This window comes from Accipiter gentilis, chromosome 2, assembly GCF_929443795.1.
Source record: "Accipiter gentilis chromosome 2, bAccGen1.1, whole genome shotgun sequence".
NCBI classification, from domain to species: domain Eukaryota; kingdom Metazoa; phylum Chordata; class Aves; order Accipitriformes; family Accipitridae; genus Astur; species Astur gentilis.
In genome coordinates this window covers 52,116,126-52,142,120 of record NC_064881.1, presented here as the reverse complement: position 1 = coordinate 52,142,120, position 25,995 = coordinate 52,116,126, and the positions used below count along the sequence as shown (strand labels likewise).

At 41.6% G+C, this 25,995-nt stretch overlaps 1 protein-coding gene across 18 annotated transcripts in view; it reads left to right on the top strand.

The window, feature by feature from the left end:
- The window catches only part of TSNARE1 (t-SNARE domain containing 1), a 485,628-nt gene that overhangs the window by 172,747 nt on the left and 286,886 nt on the right, over positions 1 to 25,995 (top strand). For all 18 annotated transcript variants that reach the window (XM_049828098.1, XM_049828073.1, XM_049828090.1 and 15 more), the window contains one exon: positions 4,292 to 4,361. In XM_049828098.1, coding sequence (XP_049684055.1) covers positions 4,292 to 4,361 — 70 coding nt within the window. The remainder of the gene's footprint in view (positions 1 to 4,291; positions 4,362 to 25,995) is intronic.

Below are 25,995 nucleotides of genomic sequence, written 5' to 3'. Positions count from 1 at the left end.
GCCGAGTGTACTGCTAAGGTTTGGCAGAGCTAATCCACATTAGGTGAAGAACTTTGTAGGGTCATAAAATGGGAAAAGATGCCCAGGATCCTTTCTGCCCTGTACAGCTGTACCATATGGTCTCTTGAGGAAACTCAGCAAGCTCTGCCTCCGCGTGTAGCAAAAGTCAGTGCTGCTGTTTGTGTACGACCACGCGAGCGGCTGAGCAAGGAACGAGCAGCTGCATTGCAGATGCTCACCAGATGGTGGTTTGCACTCTGCTTGTGCTGAGCATGGTGTGTTGAACATCCTATAGACTTGCATAAATCCAATCACAGCTCCTCTTTTCCTTCTTTTCCTGCCTCACCCCAGACTCTTTAGGGTTTTCCGGGTTCCCATTGTGTCTGGGGACCAAACCGTGCACCTGTAATGCTCTTCTCCCTCTTGGGATGCTAAAGATGTCATGAGCTCCCCATGCTATACTTCTGTTGTTTAGATTCTCAAAATGCCAGGTTGTGGGCAGTCTTGGCTATGTTTTTTTCTGTCTTTGGGGAATGACTGTTTTTAATGAAACAAGAAGTCACCTTTTTACTGGGATTTTAAAACGGTGTTGATTTTTATTGAGTAACACTACAGAAGTAGTAATGCTACAGAAGTAATCAACATGGCATGTTTTGTTCCTCTTTGCACTCCTTAGTCTTTTTGCAGAACTCCGAGCCTTTGGGATGATTTAAATTCTTCTTGGGCAGTTCAGGACTTGCCTCCTGACCAAGGGGGATCTTTACAATTCTGAGCTGATCTTGGCTGATCTCACATATAAATGCCTCCTGCTCCCTTTTTCTGCTATGAAAATGGAAATCTTCCTCATGTGTTGAATAAAAATCCTAGCCAGGACAGTTGGTTCTGTTTATGTGCTATTGAATCACTCTCCTGCCAGGTCGTGAGCTTACAAACTTTTTTTTAGCCCATCTCTAACTGAAGTGTCAAGGGGCAGAAGGAGTTTTTCTCCTATTCTTTGCATCTGCTTTCTTTCTCTAACTCTTTGGCGGCTGTCCCTGTTGAGCATAGGGAAGGTTGTCTGATAGTGCTTTGACTTATGCAAGTTTTACGGGGTTCTTTGTTCAGTTGATTTTTCCTTTCAGGGGAAAAAAACAGAAAAAGAAGCTCAAATACTGGCTGAATTTGTCTTATTGATGGCTTTTTTTTCCTACTTACTTTTATTAACGTTTTGCATTTCTTTCAGTGTACAGCTTTTAGCTGCCTCTCAGTAAATGCCTTATAAATAAATGAAATAAATAGCACTCGTAAAAGGGGTTGGTTTGGTGCATCTTGTCTAGAGGGCTGATCAGTGGAGGATATACTGGAGGACTCAGACCTGTTCTGGCCAGATGGAGAACCTGAGTGCTCTAATGGGTCTCTTCCCTCTCTAATTCCTGTTACTTGCTCATTAATGACTCCCTGTGACAGGTTGGTGCCATGCGCAGTCCCATTACCTTGATCTGAGAGGCTGAGCAAAGGATTTTTCAGCATCCCCCAGGTGTGATAAAGTCTCTATTGCCACCTCAGGATGGTTTCTTATCCCCTGTTGATTTTAAGGATTGCAACGGCATAGACAACTGGTGCCAAACTCTCGGTTTATGTAAATCGGTGCAGCTCCAACAGCAGTGATCTCTTCTGAATGTGTCTTATCCTAGAGGACTAGCGTATGCCTTTTAAAAACTAAGTGTACACAGCTTTTAAAGTAAGATATCTGTTTTAACAGTGGCCTCACAGCATCTCTCTAGCACAGGTTGACGCCTTGCTCCTTTGGTAGAGTTACTGCTCGCATGGCCAGAACTGGGAAATTGAGAGGGATTTTCCACATCCAGCACAGGAACTACACAGATTTTGATAGAGCAATTCTTGGTCAAAGCAAGTTAGATTTACCCCAAAATAGCCTGAGATCCAGGAGACTCAAATTGGAGTCTCAGTCCTGCTATTTCCCAGGTAAGAGGCATATCAAATGCCAAACTTCGGCTATTCCAGAGTCCATATCTTGTCCTTTTGGGATAACTAACCTTTATGTAAGTGTGTAAATATTATGCTCAAATTAGAATATTAGATAAAATTTTAGGATGGGGACTTAAACCCGAGTCATTTTCTTACCTGACTGACAAGTGCTTTCCTCCTCTTTTGCTTTCCTGTCTCAGATTCTTTTGCCTGTATGTGTATTTTCCAAAATATTTAACAAATGTGAAAGGTCTGGGGTTTGCCTCAGTGTAAAATGACGTGTGCGAAGCCTTGAACAGTTTTGTTCAATAGGAAAACTGCTTCCAACTCCAGTCTTCTCCAAAGGAGGCAGTAGCAAAAGTCTGAACTGTTTTTGAAGAGAACTGCCTGCATATCAGATCTGTCTTCCATCAACCTCGTCTTCATTTTAAGGAATGAAGACACTGGCAGAATAGCTTTTGCTTTGAATTGTCCCAATTTTGCACCTCGGGTTAGAAAGGTGCCTGGATGCTGTAGCTGCTGTTTTCTTTTCTGGACTTTACACACATGACATTAACATGTTCTTAGAAATTCAATGTCCTCACAAATGCTTTTTCTACCTTGACTTGCTGTCCGCTCTCCAAGGACCACGCTGTGCTTTGTTCTGAAGGGTTGATGGGCCCAGAACTATTTTTAGATGATGCCAAATTTTGTCTTTGAAACAGACAGTATATAGATTGCATGGGAGATTGATTTGTTAGCATTGTGGAGGAGGGAAGAGAGGGAATTATAATGTCTGTGAGATCTCTGCAGGATCAATGCTGTTCTAGAGAAGCAAATGATTATTAGTGAAAACTTTCAATTTATTCTTTAAAACATTGTGCATCCAGCAAAGAATAATAATTATTAGCCCAGTTATAGACAATTCCTTGAGGTTTTATCTTACTGAATCACCAAACTCTACACCAAAATCTGTAACTGATATCTAGCAAGTGGGGTGAAAATACATGGTGGTATTCAAGCTTGTTTTGAATACTCATGTTGTCCAGGCACATTAGTTACTTTTTATGCTGTTTAGTGACTCTTGCTGTCAACCCAGAGAAGCCCAAAAGAGAAGAGGGGATTTTGTCTGTCAGTAGAAAAATAATTAAGTTACTTTTTCAAAGTTACAAGCCAAGTCCAAGTCTGTAGAGTCATTAAAATAGTGGATTTCTTCAATTTCTATGGAAATAATTGAGCCATGTTTCTAATCTGTTCTTTTTTCCTTCCTTAAATATTGAAGCGTGACTGATAACGGGTTATGAGTTTTTACAACTGGAAGCATCCTGAGAAAATCCCACATGTAAATATCAAGAATGTAATTTATTTAGCATCTTTCCTTGTGGAAGATCTTGAAGTGCTTTGCAAACTTGATACACTAAGTCCAAAAGTAGTGACCTGCTGTTAATTTGAGGGTGAATTTGAGATAGTGAACATTCAAGGGTGTAAAAAGGCAACAGTAGTCCTAGATTTCTGCTACTTTTTTATACACACACACACATATATTTCTTAAATCTGAAGTCACTGTGTATTGCAAAACAAACCATGTTTCCAGCTTCCAGCTTCTTTTAGGGTAGAGTATTCTCCTCTCCTGATGGAAAAGCCCAAGAAACTCCCTGGCTCAAACACAGGAGGTGATTACAGCAAATCACTCCATTTTATCTGAGCCAAAACATAGAAAAGATTTTGAGTGTGAAAGTCTTGAACAATGAGATAGAAGATATCAGAATGGACAACAGTGTTCTGCCTCTTATTTAGAGCAATTAATAGTTATTATGCAATTTCTTGCCTCTTCATTGAGGGCACGTTTCCAGCTGGAGATGCTCCGTGCACAGTTCTGGGGGGACTCAAGGCACGGACCTCCTGAAGAGGATAAGCAGTGGTTCCCCACTCCCAAGAGTGCTGCCCCGATCTCCTGGCAGAAAGCACAACCGCCTCCAGCCCTGGGAATTTCATGCGGTTGCTGTAATATGAAGAGTTAGAAAGTTTGGGGCTGGAAGAGTCAGAGATCTGTGCAGGGTCCATGAGATGGAGGTTTTCTTGCTGTTATAAGGAGTCATACCTCGTCATGTCATGGTGCGATACGTGGATTCACCATTTATGCATCCAAGGGACCCAATTTATCCATTTTGGGGTAATGGCTCTTGCTAGATGTTGTCCCTTTGTCTCATGAGTTAATTGTTGAAATGCTACTTCATTGTATTGTTTAAAAAATAAAAGATAAACAAATGAATGAAAATCCAACTTTTTTTTCTCTGAAAAAAGTGTACTGCTGCTTTATCTTTTCTTTCTCTGCTGTTGACAGTGACTTCTCTGGAAAGAAGCCTTCGATCTCTGGGGACCTCAAATGATACTCAAGAACTGCAGGATGGACTGTGAGTTTGTTTTGAATTGCTGCAGATCTCTCTTTGTCCTAGACTTTTCATTTTATTCCTCATCTATCCTCACCCTTTCTTCTGTCCTTTTTTATATCTGGACACTTTTTTGTCAGGTTTACTTTGTTTTTTTCCTTTCTGTCGGTGATTAATGATGGTAGGACGTGTATTGATCGTACAAAGCATTGCTTGTGCTGGTTTCAGGTGGCGGAGAATGGTAGGCAGATAACAGAAAATGATGGCCCACAGTGAAAGAGGGTTTTCTGTGCTCGTGTATGTGTTGTTACTTTTGTTGTTCATTGTTTTTTGTTATTGGGTTTTTTTTATTTATTTTTAATGTGAAGCCAGAGTAGGATGCTTGTGTAGCTTTCTCCCTTTTTTTTTTTTCTCCCCCCCCCTGCCTCACACTTTGCCAAAGACCATGAACCCAAGAGAAGAAAAATTGAGAAGGAGCAAGAAGATATTTTATAGACAGAAAAGTGTGTTGTGGTGTTGAAACCTGCATCACACAGCACAACACTGAGAAAATGAAACTTTAGTTTCACTTGCAATAGATACAGTTCATTAAACTCTCTTTTCTAGATATGTGTATACACAAACACGCACAGTTAGTTTTCATTGTACGCATGCTAATTAGAGAATTAAAATGGCTTTTCCAAATGTAGCACAATTTATTAAAGCTGCTTCCCTTAATGCAGCTTGCATGCAAAAATCAAGTACTTAGGATGTGGCTCTGATTTTGTGTATATGACTGCAGTTCCTGCTGAGATTCAGCTATGAAAAAAGGGGAGAATTTGGTTTCTAGTTCTTTATATTGGCTTTATACACTGTAATTTGCCTGATGGACTTGACTGACCTTCTCAATGCAATATAAACTCTCAGACAGTTTTGGAGTGTCTCCTTCTCTCCAATCCATTGCTTTCACCAGTGCATCAGATCTGCCCTAATTCACATATACTCTGTTTTGCAAACTTGAGGATTAAAAATAGTAATAATAGTCAGAAGATTTGGAACTAAATTTAGGAGATTGGAGAGGATGTAAGAGTAAGAAGTCAGTCTGTGGTGATAGATGTAATCAGGAAAGATGTTTACATGTACAGAATTCTTTGTAGCATAAACCACCTTAGTAACTGCTGGAGATCCTTAACCCAGGAAAGCCTTTCAATCATGCAGAGCATCTATTGTGCTTCCACACCTAAAATATTCTTTTTTTGTATTTAAGAATCGATTCCTTGACTCTTCAGAGCATTTCAAAAACATGCCTAGATAATTTTCTTCTTTCCTGAGCAGTTACATAAATAGATGCATAATGCACTAATTGCAATAATTATTTTTGATCTCGGAATTATCATTAATTGTCCAGATAGCTAAATGCAGCTTATTTTTATTTTAACTGTTTTTCCCTGCCCCTGCCGTCAGCCCCAGAACTCCTCCAGCTGTCTCCTTTCGCTTTTCTGGTTCATCCCCTCTCCCCATGCTCTAGCAGAAGGTCTCTCCTGATTTCTTCCATTTGGCTCATTGCATCTCCGGACCGAACAGTTCCAGGGTGCCAAGCTGAGGAGGACAAGCAGCTCTTTTCCCCTCAATTCTCCCATTCTTTTGTCCTGTCCTAACGCTGATGTGTCCTTCCCATTGCCCCTTATTTCATTGCCAGATGCATGCAAGCAGCCTTGAATGCTCTACAAGTATCTCTGCCTGTCTCTCATGAGAGCTGCACCAGCAAAAAGCAGTATGCCATGAATCATGAGAGCTGGCAGTGCTGCATATATCTCCATGTTCAGGAACAAGCAGAGGGTCAGCTCTTCAGGTGAGAACTTTGGGGCAGCGTTTTCTGCTTCCCCGGCTGCAAATCATGGCTTAATCTTCCTCCTTTGCTACTTGACCCCTTTCCTTCAAAGGTTGATGCATGTTTCTCCTTGAACATCCTCTAACTTGGAAGCTGGTTGGGGAGCAATGAGTGAACATTTGGTAGGCTTATAGCCTTGGCTATTAGAAAAACAATAGTGTTTGTGGGTATTTAAATAGTAAAATTCCCACACTTTCTACTTTCATACTAGGTGGCTGTCACTCTGCCTATAATAAGACTGTTAGGCAAGCGGGGGAAGGCAGCATATTTGGGAATAGGGCTTCATGGTACATAGTGGTCCTGCCACATAGAATATTTAGCTACCAGAGACTGTATACTGCAAAAGTATTTGCTTACCTAGCTGCAGGGTCCTGCTAAAACAGAAAAAACCCAAAGTTGCCTGACTCCTTTTAAAATTCATGCAGACTTTCTGCCTCTTAGGCACAGGACTTACAAGGGCATCAGATGAGGGCAGGCTTCTTACTGTCAAATTGGGCTACTCCCTTTTCTGAAATGATTTCTCTCCCTTTGATAGCTGAGTCATTCAGAGTAAGGACTTTATCTGTGGCAAGTGAATTTGGGAGAGTTCATCCCAAATGGAGTGCCAGCTCTAGTCAGCGAGACAAACTTGGCTGCTGATGTGTGATTAGAGTATATATGAGACCTAACAGTGAATAATCGTGGTCAGAGCTCTTCCCAGAGCCAGCACAAATACTTGTGTGCTGTGTTCTTGGAGCTAGAAGTCCTGGCCAGTGAAACATAAAAAAACCCATAAGAAGTTCTAGGTGAAGTTGGCTGAATGCAACTGACCCTGGATTAATCGGGAAGGGAATGGGAGCGAAAGGAAAAAAAGGTCCATGGAGCTGGGGTGAGGAGCTAGGGCCAGTAGGCAATGCTGGCAGCTTTCTCCAGTGATGTTTGGCTGCAAACAGCTTGTTAAGTACTGATATGTTGCAGGAAAAATTGACTGATTCCCCCCCGCCATCTTTGGTTTAATAATCCAAGCTCCCAAGGCATTTATCTGCCTCCTTAGCCAGAGGGTGTGGGATGAGGGGGTTCTCCAACATTAGGCACTGAAGATATCTAGATTGTAATTTAAGCAAATAAAATTAAATGCCCAGATAAAGCACTGCCTCCAAGAGACAGTGAAAACCAGTCTCTATTCTTGTGAGTGGGCATGTCTGGTTAGTCTCCCAGCACCCTCAAAAAAGAGGCTGGAAATGAAAACATCCCTGTAACCTTGGTAATGCTTTCTGAGAAGTATGACATGCTTCCCTGTACCAGTCTTGCCCACATTTGTTCATTACTGACCCAAGACATCAGGGGTGAAGGATGCCTTTGCCCAGCCGAACACAGAGGCTTGGGTCCAGAGGCATCCCCTTTTAAATGTTACTGTAAGGATAAGGCTTGCCTGTGTACCACCAGATTTTTATTTTTTTTTTTTCCTGAGACCAAAATTTAATTAAAAAAAGGTAAAGCTAGCCTTGTTTAAAAAAAAAAAATAATAATAAAAAAAAAATAAAAAAAATGGTCCTGCATTTTTTCACAACCTGACCCAGGCTTATTGTGACCCCAAGAAAAGAAAGGTGGTCATGCAGTTGCAAGTAGCATTTGATGGCTACCTCGAAGCCATGAGGCTGAGCTTTTAGTGCCATGAAGGGTCCTTGATGCCCTTTCTGTGGAGGCTGGTTGACCACAGCAGCGATCCGTGCTCTCCAAACCAAGTTTCCTGCATTTCTTATTTCAGTGAGGAGCATATCTCCTTATTAGACATTTGACCTTAGCTCATTGCATGTGCAAGGTCAAGAACAATATTGTATTGAGTTACAGTCAGAGCTTACTACCCTTTTTTAAGTGTGTCTGGGATGTAGCCCATGAGTCTTTACTGTGTGGCATTTTTGGATGCTTTACCAGTCACTAGCAGAAGAATGTGCCTGTTTAGGGAGGAGTTATAAGAAGGATATTTTGGGGGATTTTAGCACTGATGAGGTTTTCGAGTGTGTCCATCCTGCAAAATGTGTTGATTTCTCCTCATGCGAGGAAAAGTCCAAATTTTATCTTCCGCCTCCCTTCTCCCACTGCCATTAATTTAAAAAAAAATGTGCACATTATTAAAATACATAGGGTTTTTCCTGCAACTAAGAGAGGGCTCAGCTCTATATCTGTACAGTGTGAGAAAATAAACCTGCTTTTCTGGTTGAATTGATATAGCAATCCTGGTTAAGATGGTGCACAGCAGAGAATTCCTATGGCCATAGCCTGAATGTCCCATCTGAGCAGTATTAGTGAATATATACCCAGGAAGGGCTCACTGTGGAACACTGATGAAGCGCATGCTTTTTGATGTATAGTACTTTAATGATTTTATTAGGGCTATGCTGCAGAACTGATTACAGTGCAGAACTGCAAAGGAGTTTCAAAGTATTTTCCAAATGGAAAGCTCAATTTGAGATCTGAGCTGCTTCAGGGTGAGAAAGGCAATGGTCCTGGAAGAGGCCAAAAGTGCAGCTTTTGGATTGCTGCTTGTATCTGCCTTTTGGCCAAACATTAAGTTCACAGGGCACCTGTTTTCCCTAGGCATGCAAGTTGTGCCAGAATACATATATAGTTTGCCATATTCCTTGCTGGGAATAGAGAGAACTCCATCTTCCTCACCCTTCTGCAGGCAATTTGCCACATCACCAGCAAAAATTTGGGGGGTAGGGGAGGAGTAAAATCACTTCTTCAGCTTATTTCGCCACCACACAACCCTGAAATCAAGTGATGCCTATGGTGAAGCAGTGCCAATGCGACATATGCAGGGTGCCCCATTTGGGATGCTCTTGGGAAGAGAAGCATCCCTATCCAACCTTGAAGACTCTAAGAACAGCGGGAGTCAAAGAATGACAATGAGCTCTTAGCGTACGCGGGCTCAGTCCGAGGTGGTTTACTGGATTTGTAGAAGTGCTTTTGAAACACGTTGACCTTCAGGACATAATCGTTAAGTCTGTGATGGATTGGACCCAGCCATGGCGCTTGCATGGCACAGGTTGTTTATATCACCTACGTTGTGGATAAGGCACCTAAAGGTAGGTGTCTACGTGAGCCTACGTGAGCTTCATCTATGCTATCTGTCAAGCTTCAAGTTCATCCTGATAAGATAGATGACTCTTGAGGCTACTGATATGTCCCAGGGTGTCTGAGACATATATGTGGGGCTGGCAGTTTTGGCATAGGACGTGCTGTTCATTCACTTCTGAAATAACAGCGTTAGGCGAGGTGGCACACTAGGACATCTCAAGTGACACTAGGTGTCCCTCCAAACCAAATGAGAGAATTCCCACTGGTAGTTTACCTTCAGGGTGAATGATGAAGACGACTCAGTTTCTTCCCACCTAACTGACATTGCACTAAGCAGCATAGTAACCCTTGGCTTTTTTGTGAGTTGTGGGGTCGGTGGTACCTTAGCTGGACTGAAACGATCTTTGGACATACCCAGCTTTCTCTGGGTGTGCTCCAGGGAGGCTGAAGGGTTGTCCTTACAGCTAGGAGCCTTGCCAACCTGCTGGGGAGGCTGATGAATCCATGCTCCTCAGCTTTACTGAACTGACATAAAACAATAAAGGCTTTTTTCTCAGTTCATTTTCTCATTTATGTGTATTGTTTCCTTTTTCCTTTCCTATCTTACCCTTATGTTTGATAAGTTGGAGGTATAGCTTAAAGCTTTTTTAAAAAGCTTCTGTTAAAAAGGTTTTAATTCCTCTGGAATGCAGATTCATTTAGAGCAGAAAGATATTCTAAAGTTGTAATTTACTGAAAGAAGATTTTTTAAAAGTAAATCAGACAGAAGCTTTTAAGTGTCAGCATGTTTAATTAAGGGTAGGATTTAACAATATTTTATATGGTTTTGTTATACTGCTTGTATAAGCTTAAAAAAAAAAAAAGATTTCCATAAATATTTTGAAATGTCGTTTTGATTCTGTTAATATGCTAAACCCTTCAAAGTAATACCTTCCCTGTTCAACTCAAGCGGTCGGATTAACTTTATCTATCCCCCATTTATCGCTCCTGGCATCAATTTCTGACATGAAAAACCTTCTAGGTTTGGCAGTAAAAATGGGTTGCCAGATTGCAACATTTGCATTTAACTGTATAATACACTTGCCGCATTAATAACTGTATTTATGTGACAGCCCTTAAGAATCCCAGAGCTCCAGATATATGACATGTCTGTGACAAATTACAAAAGCTGGTGATGAACTGCAGAACTCTTCAATGATGATAAATTCATCTGCTTTTGACCACCTTCCCTGCTTAGAGAGGACCTTGGAGTATCCATTCACATGCCTGAAGAGTTTCTAATGGTCACTACAAATCAATCTGTCAGAGAAGTTTTTCTTTTCTGTGTTTTCCTCCCAGATTGCCCTTGCCAGAGGTCTGAAGTGGCCAGAAACCTTGGCCAAAGCAGTAGCGTCTTCCCTCGTCAAGATAGCCTTTGGAAGTAGGCTGTGAATTTTAAGCCATGCTGTGATGGAGCAATGATTAGTTATTTGTGGCAAGTGATGGATGCTTCAGGAGATGCAAGCATGGGGACAAGGAAAGATGGCATCTGGGGAATAAGCGACTGTCTCCTCTTGAAGGTCTTTTACTGCTGCTGCATCTTAAGTCATTTTTTTCATGCTTTCATGTCTCAGCTTGTGGTTTCTGATCTCTACTCGGTGTCGTGATGAGTCAAGGAAACAAGACCATGGAAGCCCACTCACTTCTGATGTCTCTGCAGGTGAAAACTGGGTTTCAGGGAAGCCCCAGCCTTCCCATATATCCCACATCTCCAGTTTGCAGATTTGCCCATCAGCTTTAGGTCCAGCTGGTTAAACACCGCAGCTGTAACATCTTGATAGGATGAGAGGAAATGGCCTCAAGTTGCACCAGGGGAGGTTTAGATGGAATATGAGGAAAAATATCTTCACCAAAAGGGTTATCAAGCATTGGAACAGGCTGTCCAGGGAAGGGATTGAATCACCATCCCTGGAGCCGTTCAAAAAACTTGTAGACGTGGCACTTCAGGACATGGTTTAGTGGGCATGGTGGTGTTAGGTTGGCGGTTGGACTTGATGATCCTAAAGGTCTTTTCCACCCTAAATGATTCTATGATTCTATAATCTTCAGCGGAGGTGAGGAACAGGAAAAGTTGGTTACCACAGTGTGAGCACAGGTCCTTGTACCTTGACTCAAAGGAAACAGGGTCCGCTGTAATGTCCCACGGTCTTTATGCCTTTCAGAGCACAGATCTGGGTAAGCAGAGGGATGACTTGTCTTCTACCTGTGACTAGCTCTTGAAAAAATAAGCCTTCTCCCCACCTCATGCACTCCTTTTGATTTGGTGCCTCAGGTGAAAAGTGTACGCTCCCATTTTGGAAGCCAACTGCATCCTCCAGCAAGCACTCTATTTGTAGCAAGAAAATTTTACGCTACCAGAAGTGTAGTTGGATATTGCTATGTTTAAAAAATACTGTCATGCTTGGTCTTTTCATAAATTTATTCTAAGATGTTTATCTGGGAAATGCTGAACTCACACTGATGTTATTTTATTTTTTGTTTTATGGGTGACAGTAGAAGGAATAAATAAGTAGAATAAACTGCTGCCTCCCTTTTCATCCCTTGGACCACCATGATAACAGCAATACTTTTTCTAATTTTTCAGAAGCCTTTCTGAGCTTAATCACTGAAAAATGTACAGATCTCACCTCCTATTATTACCCCAAATACTAGCTTCTTAATTATGGGTTTACTTCTTTTGCCATTCTCATGAGTTAGAAATGAAATGTGGTATTTGACTAGGTTAAAGATTGGCATTCTGAGTCAACAGAGAAAATTCATCCTCCCTCACCTCGGAAAACAAACCAACTTCAAATATTCTGCCTCTTTCCCCCTGCAGAGTTAGAGATAGTGAAAGGCAAGTTCACATTCTGTTAGCATTGCCTGCAGAGGGCAAATAATTTTTTATTTGGGTTGAAATATCCACGGGCAGGAAGTTTATCTAATGGCTTGAGATCCTGATTGGAGTGACTTGCCTCTGGATTTATAAGTACAAGTTTTGTAAACTTTTTTAGACAAAAAAAAAAAAAAAATAAAATTCCTGGAGGTGGGACAGGGCGGCTGCATGTTTACGGTAAATTTTTATGCCCATAGTTACACGTTCAGTGATGCAGTTCGTATTGATTGACTAGAGGGACCTGTGGGATGAAGTTTGTTTAATAATTCATATACGCAGCCATGGAGGACGTGGTTGTCAGGGCTGAGCATCCATTCTGCCATGGAGTCCTTCGGGGGTCTGACACACTAATCCAAACATGCTAATGCTTATTGGAACACTTCTATTGGCTTTGTGTAAGGTCTCGTTTATTCCCTGAGCCTTGTGCTGGCCATAAAGCCAGGAGCAGCGGTCCCATCAACAATAATGAAGTTTGTTGGGATCTGTGGCTTCAGAAGATCTGTTCAGTCACATTTCTGTGGGCTATCTGTGGAAGCAATTAGCATCCTCTGGAGGGTTTGCTGGGTTTGAGGGGGGGAAAAAAAGAAAAAAAAAATGAGAGTCCAGCTTCAGAGAACAGTACAAGGATCTGCCAAGCCATTGCTTGCTGGAAAAGTCACCCTGGCTTGTTAAAATCGCTGCGTTTTTTCACTGCAGTGCTCTAATGGATGATTCCTTTCACACCATGCTCAATCAGGACCATAATAAACCCTCTGCACAGAGACACCCATCCATCTTCCAATTGCAGCAGGCACCACCAGGGGTTAATCAAATCTTTGGGCACTTTGTGTGGACATTGGATGTTTTAACTGAGTAGGGAGATGGTTTTTGGCAAGTAACGCTTCCACAGAGCAGTAATGGGAGATCAGAAGGAGATCTTATAGGGGATTTGGTTTAAACCTCATTCCCTACCTTGTTTGAAGTGGAACTAAGTAAGCCAGATGAGGATGCTCTTTGGGAAAATGTCGTGGAGGAAGTGAATAATGCCAGATGAAAACTACAAAGAAAAGAGAAGAAAAGAGAAGCCAAGGCTGCTTTAAAGAAAGTATGATTTTAATACAGCATTGGCTGGTTGTTAATAATGTCACAGCTTTTGGAATTTAGCGTGTGACTTAATAGATTTATTCCAGAAAATGCTTGTGATCAGCCATGGGTCCACGACCTCCTCTTGAATAACAAAGCTGAAGGTCAGGTGTTCGACAAACATGTGTGTTTTATTTTGAAAAAAGTTAAAACTCAAGGGGATTATATGTGTTTACTAGGACATTTTATATTGTTGTCTCCTTATATTCTCTCTCTGTTCACAAAACACAGATGCAATTTGTACATGGAGAGCTTGCCTGTTCGCATCCTGTGATCTTCATGCATTCAGTCTTGCAGAATAATGAACAAGTAATGTCATGCTTCTTTCCTAGATTGCAATGTCACAAAATGGGAATTTTCTTTCTAGATTTAAGATAATGAGGGGAAGAAAAATCTTGGTTCCCGAGTACACGTCCTTAGGGGTTAAACTAGCTGTGAAGGAATTGTCATCCTCCTTTAAAAGTTATTTTATTAATATTAACACAGTAAATAAGTGCAGAAGGTTAAGATAGTACACGTGACCCCCTGCACTTTGCAACAGTAAACAGTTCAATAAAGTTTGAGTGTTTGAGTACCACCAGTGTTGTGCCACTTGGTCCCATGGCAACAACCACATTATGAAAGGTGCAGAAAAAGAAAGCAAACTTGTTAAGCATTCAAAAGGTAGAGCATTGAATAAATGTTTTGTTTCGACTGTATTTCTCCTTTCTCTGAAGCTGCAGGAAACAGTAACCCAGTGTGCCAAAGTCTTGCCTGACACCCTTTTAGATGGTGTTAAAAATGGTAATATCCTCCCTTTTGGGTGAAAAATGGAGAAATCTGTTGCTGTGAGAGGAGGTGATGGTGGCTGGAGTCCAGTCTTGCTTTTGTGCTGTCTAGTAAGCTTGTACCACCCTTGAGGCAAAATGCTACTTCTAGTTGCCTTTTTGAGCATGGCTTTATGCAGGACGTCAGAGGAAGCTGATGGAGATGACTAAACAAAGATGCAAAAGGAAAGGGATGATACAGGTTGCTGTAAGTTTGGTCAACACAAACGATGCTGCCTGTGGGATGGGGGGAGGTAAATTAGGGTCACTCATTCAGGTGAGTCTGTCCTTGGTGGAAGGAAGGAGATAAAAGCAGAAAGTTAGCCTTGCATTGCGGACACGGGTGCAGATGCAGATCCTGCACCTCGAGTCCTGGGTTCAGTTTTGGGCCCCTCACTGCAGGAAAGATATTGAGGTGCTGGAGCGTGTCCAGAGAAGAGCAACAAAGCAGGTGAAGGGTCTGGAGAACAAGACTTATGAGAAGCAGCTGAGGGAACTGGGGTTGTTTAGCCTGGAGAAAAGGAGGCTGAGGGGAGACCTTATCGCTTTCTGCAGCTACTTGAAAGGGGGTTGTAGCGAGGTGGGTATCAGTGTCTTTTCCCAAGTAACCAGTGATTGGACATGAGGAGATGGCTTCTGGCTGCACCAGGGGAGGTTTAGATTGGATATTAGGAAAAATTTCTTCACCAAAAGGGTTGTCAAGCATTGGAACAGGCTGTCCAGGGAAGTGATTGAGTGACCATCCCTGGAGGTATTTAAAACACATGTAGATGTGGTGCTTAGGGACACGGTTCAGCAGTGGACTTGGCAGTGTTAGGTTAGTGGTTGGACTCGATGATCTTAAAGGTCTTTTCCAACCTAAAGGATTCTGTGATTCTATGGTTCTACGACAGTGCAAATTCAGCTAAACCAGCAGAAGTCGGGGTTGTATTGGCAGAGAGCGGTGCTGACGCGGGTTGGGTGTTATTAAAACTATTGTCTGTGGGTGGACTCCCAAGAACTGAACGAGGTTCATGAAATGGATACTTCGATGGCTTCCTCGTTATCTGCGGGATTGTAGTGTCTTTCCCATGTGAAGATCTAAGCGCACTTGTTTCCTTCCAGTACAATGACCCAGGAACAAACTCTGATGCCTGCCATTTCTGTTGTGTTTTTATGGTACTGCACATGTTAGCAGTTGTGTTATTATACAGCAAGGTTAGAGATAAAACCATCTCAACTGGTTCAACTGGTGCTGATGGATCATTTCTGTGCATAGACCATTTAACCATCTGAGCTAGCAGCTTGCAAATGGGATTTAACATGGGTTAGTATTAGCTGCTGAGATGTGTGAGAGGGTGGGCAAAACAGCTGAGTTATTTGCCAAAAAGCAGGTTACAGCAGCAAGTTGACAGGAGATTTAGATTATAGTGTTGATAAAGCTCCTCAACCTCTCCTGCTTGATTTGCGTCTGGAGTAGAGGGAATATCCAGCTATGTCACATTGTCTGAGAACATAAATGAAAGAAAGTAAGATTATTGAATTTCTGAGCATGGCAAATTCCCCGAAGCCCTGTAGAATAATGTATTTTAGTGATGCTGTACAGTTTATAAAGGTCAGTTTGCACTTCAATTACAAATCTAGGTTTAAAGGTTATAAAGGACACAGGAAAAAAATAGTGATTTTTTTTTTATTTTTTTTTTTTCCTTTGTAATTACCTCTTGGAATGCTGATAATATTTCTGACTCATTTGTAAAAAGATTTCACAGTACTATAGCAACAGGCATTTTAAAAGACTCAGTAGAAATGCTGAAAATCTAGGTCCTAGTTTTATTTCTCCATTTTGCAGATGGATAAAATAAGCCTTCTGAATTTTTAAGGTTTTACAGTAAATTAATCACAAAGTTGGGAAGCAATCTTGTATGAAAGGTTCAGTCAAATAGCAAACTGAGTTAAATTAAAAAGAAGCCACATTTTTTTCTTTGTTTTTTTTAATTTTTTTTCTTACCCTTTTTTACCAGCATTCTTGTTGCTAATCTATTGAATATGATTCCACAAAGAGCACAGGGTGTTTGCATCATGGCTAAAACTAGAGTTGACTGGGATGACAAGAGAGAAGATTTAAGGCAATGAGGAAATGACCAGAAAAAGGAATAACCTTTTTTTTTTTTCCTGTATGGATCTGACTGGAGTAGGACAAGAAATGTTAATTTTAAGTAGGTGAGTAGAAGCCTGTGCATTTTGCCCAGGTGTTCCCATACCACAGATTGCAGCCATCCCGTAGCTCCGTACGTGGCTCTTCTTTTTTCTTGGCTATGCCTGAGTGACCACGCTGTTAACAAGCCATAAAAAGAGAAAGCTGGGGCACAGGGTAAAGGTTACTACATTACAGGACCAGACCGCGCAAATTATCACACTGAAAAGTGAATTTGAGTAGATCCAGCTAAATTATTGCATTTCTCAGGCTGGTAGAGGGAGATTTTTTTTTCCCTCTTCTACCAGCCGAGGAAAGCTCCCTCCCTTGACACGCGTGCTGCAGTCTATTTTATGTGCGCCTTCGTTCAACCAATTATGCCTGAGAGATGGACAATTAAAAAAGCATCTGTTTTTACGGCAAGAGCACTGCTGCCTCTGGCATTTTGCGTGCCATAGCAGTTTTCTACATAGGGGAGGAAGATGAGGGAGGGAAAATGGGGTCATAAGGAAATAAAAAAGAAAAGGGGGAAAACTTGGAAGATGCTCTTCTAAAAGCTGTCGGCTGTGCATGTACCTCCTGAGCTGCCTGGCTTTGTTTAAAGAGCAAAACATTTGACAAATGGATTGACAACGGGATTAATGGGAAGCTGGTCTCTGCAGTTTGCTGGTGATGCTCTTGGGATGAGCAGTTGGGTCGCAGCACTCGAAACACTTTTGGACATCAGACTGGGCACGTGTCACCCAACACAAGAGGAGCACAGCCTCTGAGAAGAGTCAGGATGCTTCTGCCCATTCTACCTCTGGCAAAACAAGGGATGGATGCGTGCTTTGGTGGAGGTGTTGGACTTCAGGCCTGTGGCTTTTCCTTATCCTGCCTTGTAGGAAACGTCACATGGCCCATGGCTATGGGAGGAGAGCCAAGCCAAAATATGTAGAGCAATATTTGTCTTGTGTTTTCACATATCCAAGGTGCTTTGGATGGGGGGCTGGCACGTGAGGCAGCTTAATGCCAGGTTTTGCCAAGTGACTTTAAGCAAAAGTCATGGCCATACCCACCTGTTTCCTATAATACAGCTCTTCCCACTGTGGTTTCTTCTGTATAGGCAGCTGTGGGCTTTTGCATCATATCCCTTCCCAAATCTAAGATCCCTTGCACACTGAGCCAGGAGAATTTGGGAGATGGGGTATAATGTTGCCACCCACTAATCCCAGTCACGCCCATAGAGCCATAGCCATTGCCTTAGAGAGCAGTGCTCCAAGTACACGTCATATATGCTGTTTAGTGTGTATTAGTCACAGCCAAAGAAATGTCTGCTATATTTCATCCTAAATTTTATGGAGCCACTGGGGCTCAGTTTCTTTCTGCTCAAGCAGTGTAACCAACAAGCATTATTTTAGCGTTTAACTGATTTTTTTCCAAGTACATAACTATAGGTAAATTGCATATGGAAGTGTATATATGTATGTGCCTATGTACACTGTGTAGACACCCTTACATAAATATGTAAAACACTTTATTAGCTATATATAATAATCATTTCGTGTTGCGTTTCCAAATGTCTTGTGTGTCGGCGTTAGAAGTATCCGTCTGCCAGACAGACATATGAATTGAGGCATGGAAGGAGATGAAATGCAAAAATATTGGAATTTTGGGGTTTTATTTATCTAAACCCCCATTCAGCAGCTGTCATTTAAGGGACACAGTTTTGCAGCCAGTGGAGCTATTACAGTGCCTGATCCTGCTGCAGTAGTTTCTGCTGCCACTGAGAAGGTTTCCTCCTGCTCCGTGTTGCAACATACAGGTAACATAGATAAGAAAAAGAGCAGAGATCGCTCTATGTGAATAAGCAGGATATACAGTCATAGAGTTATACACCTCCTCTTTCTTTTCAAATGTGTAAAATTCATGAAATATTGAATATTTTAGTGTTGGGATCTTCCCTCATTCAAGACTGCTGACCCTGTCTTTTTTCTTTGTGGTTTAGAAATGAAATGAGTATGCACAGTGCTCTTCTCACACTTGTCAACTGGCAAGATGATGGATAAAGAGGAGAAAAGAGATGCTCATGCTTGTCAGCGATGCTTATATCCTGCTAAAAGCAAACCACGTTATAGTTGCTTGTGACGATATCCGTTAATCCAGCTGCTAGATCACAGAATGATTGTGCATCTCTTAGAAAGCCAGAGCATCTCTTATTGCAGTTGTCCAGATTTCCTTTTCAGGCAAAGTACATTTTCCCTAGACTGGTCCGAGCAATTTTTCCAATCTACCCATCCAAATAATATACTTAAAACCATATATGCACCTGCTTCCCTTGCTGCATTCAGTGGGGGCTGCAAGCTAGAGAGTGCTGGGAAGATCTGGTTTATGCATGAGCTGCTGTGCCTGCTCAGCAAAAGGAGATTGTTCCTGTGCAGATGGGTAGCGTTACCGAAAAGTGCACCTTGGTGGCCTGCCTCTCTAGTCTCCTCCCTTGGTATTTTGCAGGGCTTGAGGCGAACGACAAGTACTCCTGAGCGAAGTAATTTATTGCTGTGTAATTGCATGGAGTAGTGAGTGTACTGCTATTGTTTAGAGTTTTGCTGCTTCTGGGGAATTTTGTCTTGGACTGTCTTCAAACTGATCTTTTTCCTAGATTTTTTTTGGGGGGGGTGGTCAAGTTCAAGACATAAGTCTTTGTTGGCTCAGCCCTAACTTACTTTTTTCTAAAGCATTAAAAAATCATTCCTTGCTAATTAGGGTTAAAGAAAAAAGCGATGAGAATAAAGATGTGGCTCAAAGAGCTGGTTCTTCTGCTGTGTAATGCAGGATGCTCTGAACTGGTCACCAGAAGTGGTCCTTGCTGGGGCGCAGCCAAATGTGCTGCTTTTGCGTGTTGATTAACACCTGAGTAGGGGTACTTATGAAGTCAGATGGAGCTCAAGGGGAGCCAGAATATACCCGAATACCATTAGGGTATGGCATTTTGCTCTCCCCACCCCTTGCAAAAAGAAAATGGGAAAAGAAAGAATATAAGCAGGCAAACTTAGCACCTCTGTGGTGCCTTATATGTGAATATTGCCCTAGAAAGGAGACTTCACTTGAGTGTCCCATGAGAGGCTCCACAGTTTCTGATGTGACATTCCTCTCTGAGGTTTCTCTGTACAGACAGTGTCTTATTAACATTAGTATGAGCTGTTGAACCTATCAGGAAAATGTGGTAGCTTAATAAATGATGATACAGGCAGCATTTTATTCATAAATGATGGTGCGTATGGAGGCACAAAGAGGGGAGTAGGAGCTGAAGGAGGCATTAAATCTGGCATTTCTAGAGTGGGAAAATCATCAGCATGAGGGGGAGCTGGAACATGATGGACTGTTTATTGTGAGAGAGGAGAGATTTATGACGAGCGTGTGAACGGCTCACTGTTTTCCCCATCGCCTCCTGTTCTCATGGAGGAATAGAGTTTCTAGCTGAAATCAAAGTTTGCCTAAGCAAGAACAAAACACTGTTCAGAGCAACCAGGAAAAATAAATAATGTAAGTAAAGAACCTCATATTACATTTTAAACTACCCTTGGCACAGTGTAAGATGATTGTAAAATTGCAAAGATGCCTAGAAAACACAAACTCCGAATAATTCTTGGGTGAACTGAAGAGCAGGATTGACTTCAAAAGAATGCTATACATAATAAAGCTGAATAAAATACAGAAAGCTGACTCCATCCTTTCATACGTACCCATAAGCATTCATGTTTGCTTTTTCATGCCCTTCTTCCCTCTCCCTCAGTTGGCTTAATGAAAATTGCTGCCTTTCTTCATGAACTTTCTTGCCTTACGCAAATACGACTGCATAGCTTTTATAGCTCAATACTTTCCACCTTGGTGGATGCAGTAGCACATCTGCACTCTGATCTACCTGCCTTATCATTTGCATCGTTATTTATTATAGTTGTGAATTTGCTTTATTTTCTTGCGCTCTTTTTTTTGATGGTTTTCTGACCCAAAGATTTAATATAGTCACGTCTTACGGATTTCTTAATTAAATGCCGATTTCATAGGTACATTAGTTCCCTGTCACCACTGATGACTAGTTTTATAAATGGTTCACTTAAATAAGCTTTAAGATCTGATCAAAGCATATGCATAGAAGTAGGTGTCTGTTCACCTGGGGTTTGTCAGGGGCTTGTATGTGGCCGTTTCTATAGATTAGTAAGGTGGTTCTGTATTTAAAGGGGTGCTGCGCAGTCTATAAATGTCAGAGGGCTTGGGAAAAGTGTACACTATCTGTAATGAGTTGCATTTTTCTTCAGTTGTGGGTTAGGGTTTTTTTGTGGGTTTGTTTGGTGGGTTTATTTTAGGAGTGGAGTAATTTTTAATCCAATTTACTTGTCACAGCTGTGATTACTCAATATGGGAAACAACAACGAACAGATTATTTTTAATCCTTTTTTTAATCATTTTCCCTTCAGTTTTGTGCTAACACATGGCTGCAGAGTCTGAGCTGTGTATATTGTAGAACATTTAACTCTGACTTCTGAAATCTAGAGTGGTGAGAATAAGGACAAACAAACAAAAAAACATGCAATCCTTTCTGATTACCTATGAAGCCTGCAGACTGGCCTCAAGGCCATTCCAACCCCCATTTTATTCAGGGGAGAGGTGTTAAGAAAAAAAAAATGTTCTGTACATCTATGGTACTTGAAGGTAGTAAAGCAATTCCTCTCTGAAATCTTTTAACCTTATTCTTTACTGCATTTTTGTGTATAGTCCAAAATGATTTTATTATTAAACAATTTTTAACAATGTCTTAAAAATGCTGCGGTGCAAAATGACTAATTTGGTGTGTCACCACCTTCCTTTTTGCTCTTGAATTTTCAGGGAGAGAAACAGAGGAGCCCTGACCACCCCGTGGCCCTAATAAAGCACGTGACACCAACACTGATTCGGGCTTTAAGCTTTTAGGTGATGTTGAAACCTCCCTTTTTAAAGATGCAGGTTCACTGGTCCACGTTCTTTTAGCCATTCACTCTCCAAGCACCTTTTTAAGGGGAAAACAGGAATGCATGGGTAAAGGAGGATATGTGAAACCCAGTGTCCCTCCCTCTGCTCATTCCCAACCTCCAAATTTGAGCTCTTTGCCTTCTGACTAGGAAGCATTACCGTTCTTTCAGCAACATTATTGTAAGTTAGCTAAAAGCCTCTTTTGCCCTGTTCTGCCAGACTTTGCACGGGCAGAGATGCCGCAGGAGGGAGTTCAGTGGGTGTAGCTATACACTGCAGCAGCGATGTGCATGGTGGGTGTGCGGCACTCCTTAATGTCGTAATTAGGCGATGCCTGATCTAAACACCCTAAAAAAGGCCTGCTGTCATTTATTTGCATGTTCCTTTTCGGACTTTATTTATTTGTTTGCTTTGATATATAACCTGATTAGTTTGAAAATGTGCACAGTAAAAAGCCTGTATGGCTGCAGTCCCTCTGGGATGTCCCTGCCCCGTCACGGGTCTCTGCTATTCCCCAGATAAAAAAACTCTGTTATTGACAAATAGTTTGTTGTGTAAATGTATCTTTAAAAAAAAAACAACCAAAGAACGTTAAAATTGAGATAAATTATATAACAACTCGGTAACAAATGTTCTATAAAAAAAGGATTGGGTCTACCCTTCAGCCTGGTGAAGTAGCTGGGCTTAAATTTGGTCTTTGACTTGAGTCCTTGGCTAAGGCCAGTGTTTCTGGGTGAAATATTGCAAGTGAAGTTCCAAGCCTAAAATAATTCATCGCAGCCTGAACATTTGGTTTTGGCACATACCTAAATTTATCTCTATCCTGTCTTCATTGCGGTGATGTCCAAGATCCTGGTATTTATTACGGTTTTAGTCAGCAGTCCTTTGAATATCAAAATAAGGTATGTAAAACTCCTACAATGTTTACTTCATTGGGACAGCAGCTGTGCTAGAAGCAGTTGTAATTGTAATAAGGATGAGAAAGATTGCTGGGAGGTATTTTAGTCACTGTCAGAATCAGTATTTCACTTTCAAAACAGGGCTGTGTCTCTCAGGTCAGCACGATAGCAGTAGTCTGGGGACTGAAGGATGTAGCAGAATATATCGAGCCCATCAATTTGTACAGCAGTGTGTCCCTGGCGTCTTCCAGAGACCCCAACCTTGCAACACCATCACATTGTGCATGTTGTTATTCCCCCAAAACCTTGTTGGGGCAAAAGGGAGCACACCATATATATGGTTTTACTGTTAGTCCAGTTAATGTTTTAACAGTCTGATTGTCCAAGTTACCTAATTACTACAGAAAGGTTCATTAATAATAGTTATAATTGTTATTACCTGTACTTTTGTCTTGTTGGTTCCCAGTTATTCAGGTTTTCTGTTCTCTTTTGTCTCTCTAAAGTTGTGTTTACGTGATTCACAAGGTAACACTGCTGTCAGGACCATTAGATGAACCATGATGAGTTGTGTTTACAGACTAGGATGTTGGGTACCATCTCATGTTTGCTCTCATCCACACCTCGTTTTACTCTAGAGTCATAGACAGAATAGCTACTTGTTAGTACTATAAACTGATGCTAAACTGGAACAAATTTGGGCACCGGCAATTGTGCAGACAATTGTTATTGCAGCTAAAATAAGCCCAGATGAGCTCAGGTCAAGAGAAGCCCAGACAAGTCCTTGAGACCCTGCACTGCCAGGTCAGGCCAAAGCCTGGGGCTTTTTACAAAATAATGGCAAAATCATATTTACTGACTACCCTTCTAGTCAGACCTGCAAGCAGAAACAACAAATATTGCTGTGACTAATAAAAAAATGTGACCTGTTTGTTCATAGCTGGTAGGCAAATTACCATAACCAAGATTATCCCAGAAAACAGGATTGAGGCCAATTTTGAGACTGTGTTAAGAGTTAGGGTCAGTACAATAAATGAGACTGTGTTATGCCCAGTCCTTCCAGATCTGGGAACTGATTTTCAAATGAATGAATGACTCTGAGTGACCAATATGTCCCTAATTAGAAATGTCTTGTGAGAACCAGGCATTATAGTTCTTCGAAGGTGTAACCCTGTTGACATATCTGGAGTGTATCCCCTTTTTCCAGAGTTATTCATTAAATCTGAGGGCAAGAAGCAAATAGTACTTCCTATTCAACATGTGGCATAAGCAACCAAAAAGTCTTCTATAGATTCCTTTATTGTCAAAACCTTTTCCTCTTCAAGTGGGTGTAAGTGATATTGGCACATGTATGTATCCCTGAACAAAAAGAAGGGCGTGCACTAAAGAAAAAGTGTTGAGGTCTTCCGTTGTTTAATGAAGGCTGGAAATGTGATGAAGAAAATATGAGATATAAACCTCAGTGTATACTTGTGGTTACAAAGCCTAGCTTGGACTTGACTTACCTGTGTTCCGTTTATATTTTGGTCGTTTAAATCATGCGACTAGAAGGTGGTGTGAAGGCGGAGTGGGGTAGGAAAGTGGGGAGGGAGAAGAGAGGGCAGGAGATGGATGCTGTGTGCTGATTTTCCTGCATGAGAGCCAGGTCTTCACGAATGCGTTGCACCAGGATATTCGATAGCTGCTCGTCATTTAGCAGCCAGCCCCATCTGCTCTTGTGAATGATGCATAGAGAAACCCTGAAGAACTTTGTGCTTCTTTGAAGCTGGCCTTACATCAAGCTGAGAGCTTGACCAAATGACCACCGGTGGTCCCATCCAACCTAAATCATTCCATGATTCTAAGAAAAAGTATCAAATACTGCTATTTTCCTATGAGGTCTCATCTCTGTTGCCCATGCACATGGACAGCTATGTTGCAGAGAAGCTCTGTCACATGGAATTTGATGAGGCCACCTTAATAAAAAAATTTTCTTGACCAAAGGGTTACACTGATCAGTCTTGTCTGAGGTATGCAAGTGAAGTTGCAGCCAGAATTTTGTGGGTGATTAGAGATTATTTAGCACTTTTAACTTTAATCTTTGCGAATCTATCCAGTCCTCCTGAATAAGTTTATATGCCTCATCACTGTGCTATCTAACCCTTGTTAAAATTCTCACAATGTGTGAATGAGCATTGGGATGGTTGTTGAAGCACCCTGAAGAGGTGCACGGGTTGTGTTGGTTTCGATGAGAAATTTTGCTCCAGATTTACCTAGATGATGTGGGTAGGGTGGGTTTTAAAATGGTTTGGCCATTTTTTCTTAGGCATAGATGGGGACAATGGTGACATTTAGAGGACTTTTGTAAAGTTTTAATGATGCATATGATGAGCCTTGGGTACAAGCTGCTTGAAGGTGGAATAATTAAAGCATACTTGGAAAGGTTGTCATGTGCAACTCACAGTAATACAGATTTATTCTGGTTTATCCCCACCCTTTTGTTGTGGATTCAGCTTTGTGCTTTTGTGTGTTTTGCCCCACCTTCCCCCACTGGGTTTTGGTTTTGCTTTCAGAAATGGCAGGTAGACAAAAGATGATGGAGATGATTGATAGTGATATTTGAGATTTGGGCAATAAACTGTTTTTCACTCTCACACACAGCTTCTCATTCATCCCTGTTTTAATTCAACATCTGACTCCTTTGCATCTCCAAAATAGCCCCCCCCCCCCCAGCCCCCGAAGAAAAAGAAGAGGCTATCCTTGGCCTCTCTGCTGTCACTACCGGCTGTTACTTGTTTGGAGAGGTTTTTTGTTGTGGTGTTGTGGGTTTTTTTTTCTCTCTGGGAGTCTTCTGGAGTTTCTTTCATTTTTTTGATGCTTCTTTCAATTCCTCCTATATTTCTTCATTTACTCCAAAGGATCTTTCAGTGTCCTCCCCTGGGACTTTTGATTGCCCTGGCACTGAATTAAACTATTAGGAAGTTATTAAACTAATGGGAGTTAAAGCATTTTGTCTTTCTTTGCCTGGCAGCGTGGTATTCAAACTCTGTATAATCATCTGCACACACTGAATTTTAAATTTCGTATAAAAATATAATTTGTTAATTAAACTTTCTCTGTCACGTACATTAGACTAATGCTTGCGGCTCATTACTCGTCTGAGGACAGTCCGGGTGGCGATCCATCACTTTGGGATGCAAAGGGGTTTGTGACGACTAACCTCCATAATCCAGTCTTTGAGGGATATGGGAGGAGAAGGCTTTTCTTCTCCAGGGGCTACTTGAAAGCAAAGTGTGAGTTAATGCAATGCTGGACTGAAAGCCCTGGTGTGTATTCACAAAAGACAAATAGGATGGCATTGATCTCTGAAGAGGAGGGAAGAGGGACTCTTCTGCCACCCAATTAGTCACTGTGGCTTTTTCCATGAAGAAATGTCTCTTACTGAAATCACGGATTGATAAAAGCCAGCTCCAGTCATGAGAATGTTGAGTTGCACCTGAAACAAACCCTGTCGGCTGAATGCAGCTCTTCATGGAATACAGCTTGTTTGATTTGAGAGGTGGTGGTGAGGATTTAATGTGTTCAGAGTGGTGAATACAGCAAAGAAAAATCAACAGGGCTGAAGCAACCAACGATGCCTGCCTGAGGAACTAGACGTTTCCATGCTCCCTCATCCAACGTCTCCCACAATCTTTCACTTCCTCGAAGGTTGTGACGTGCCACCATGGGCAGACATAAATTTCGTGGCTTATCCGAAACGCCAAGTTTTTGTGGCCTTGGCTGCCTTTCAGAGACCAAATTTGAGGTCCTTAGCACACCATGCCCCTTTTTCCCCTTCATGCACGGCTGAGT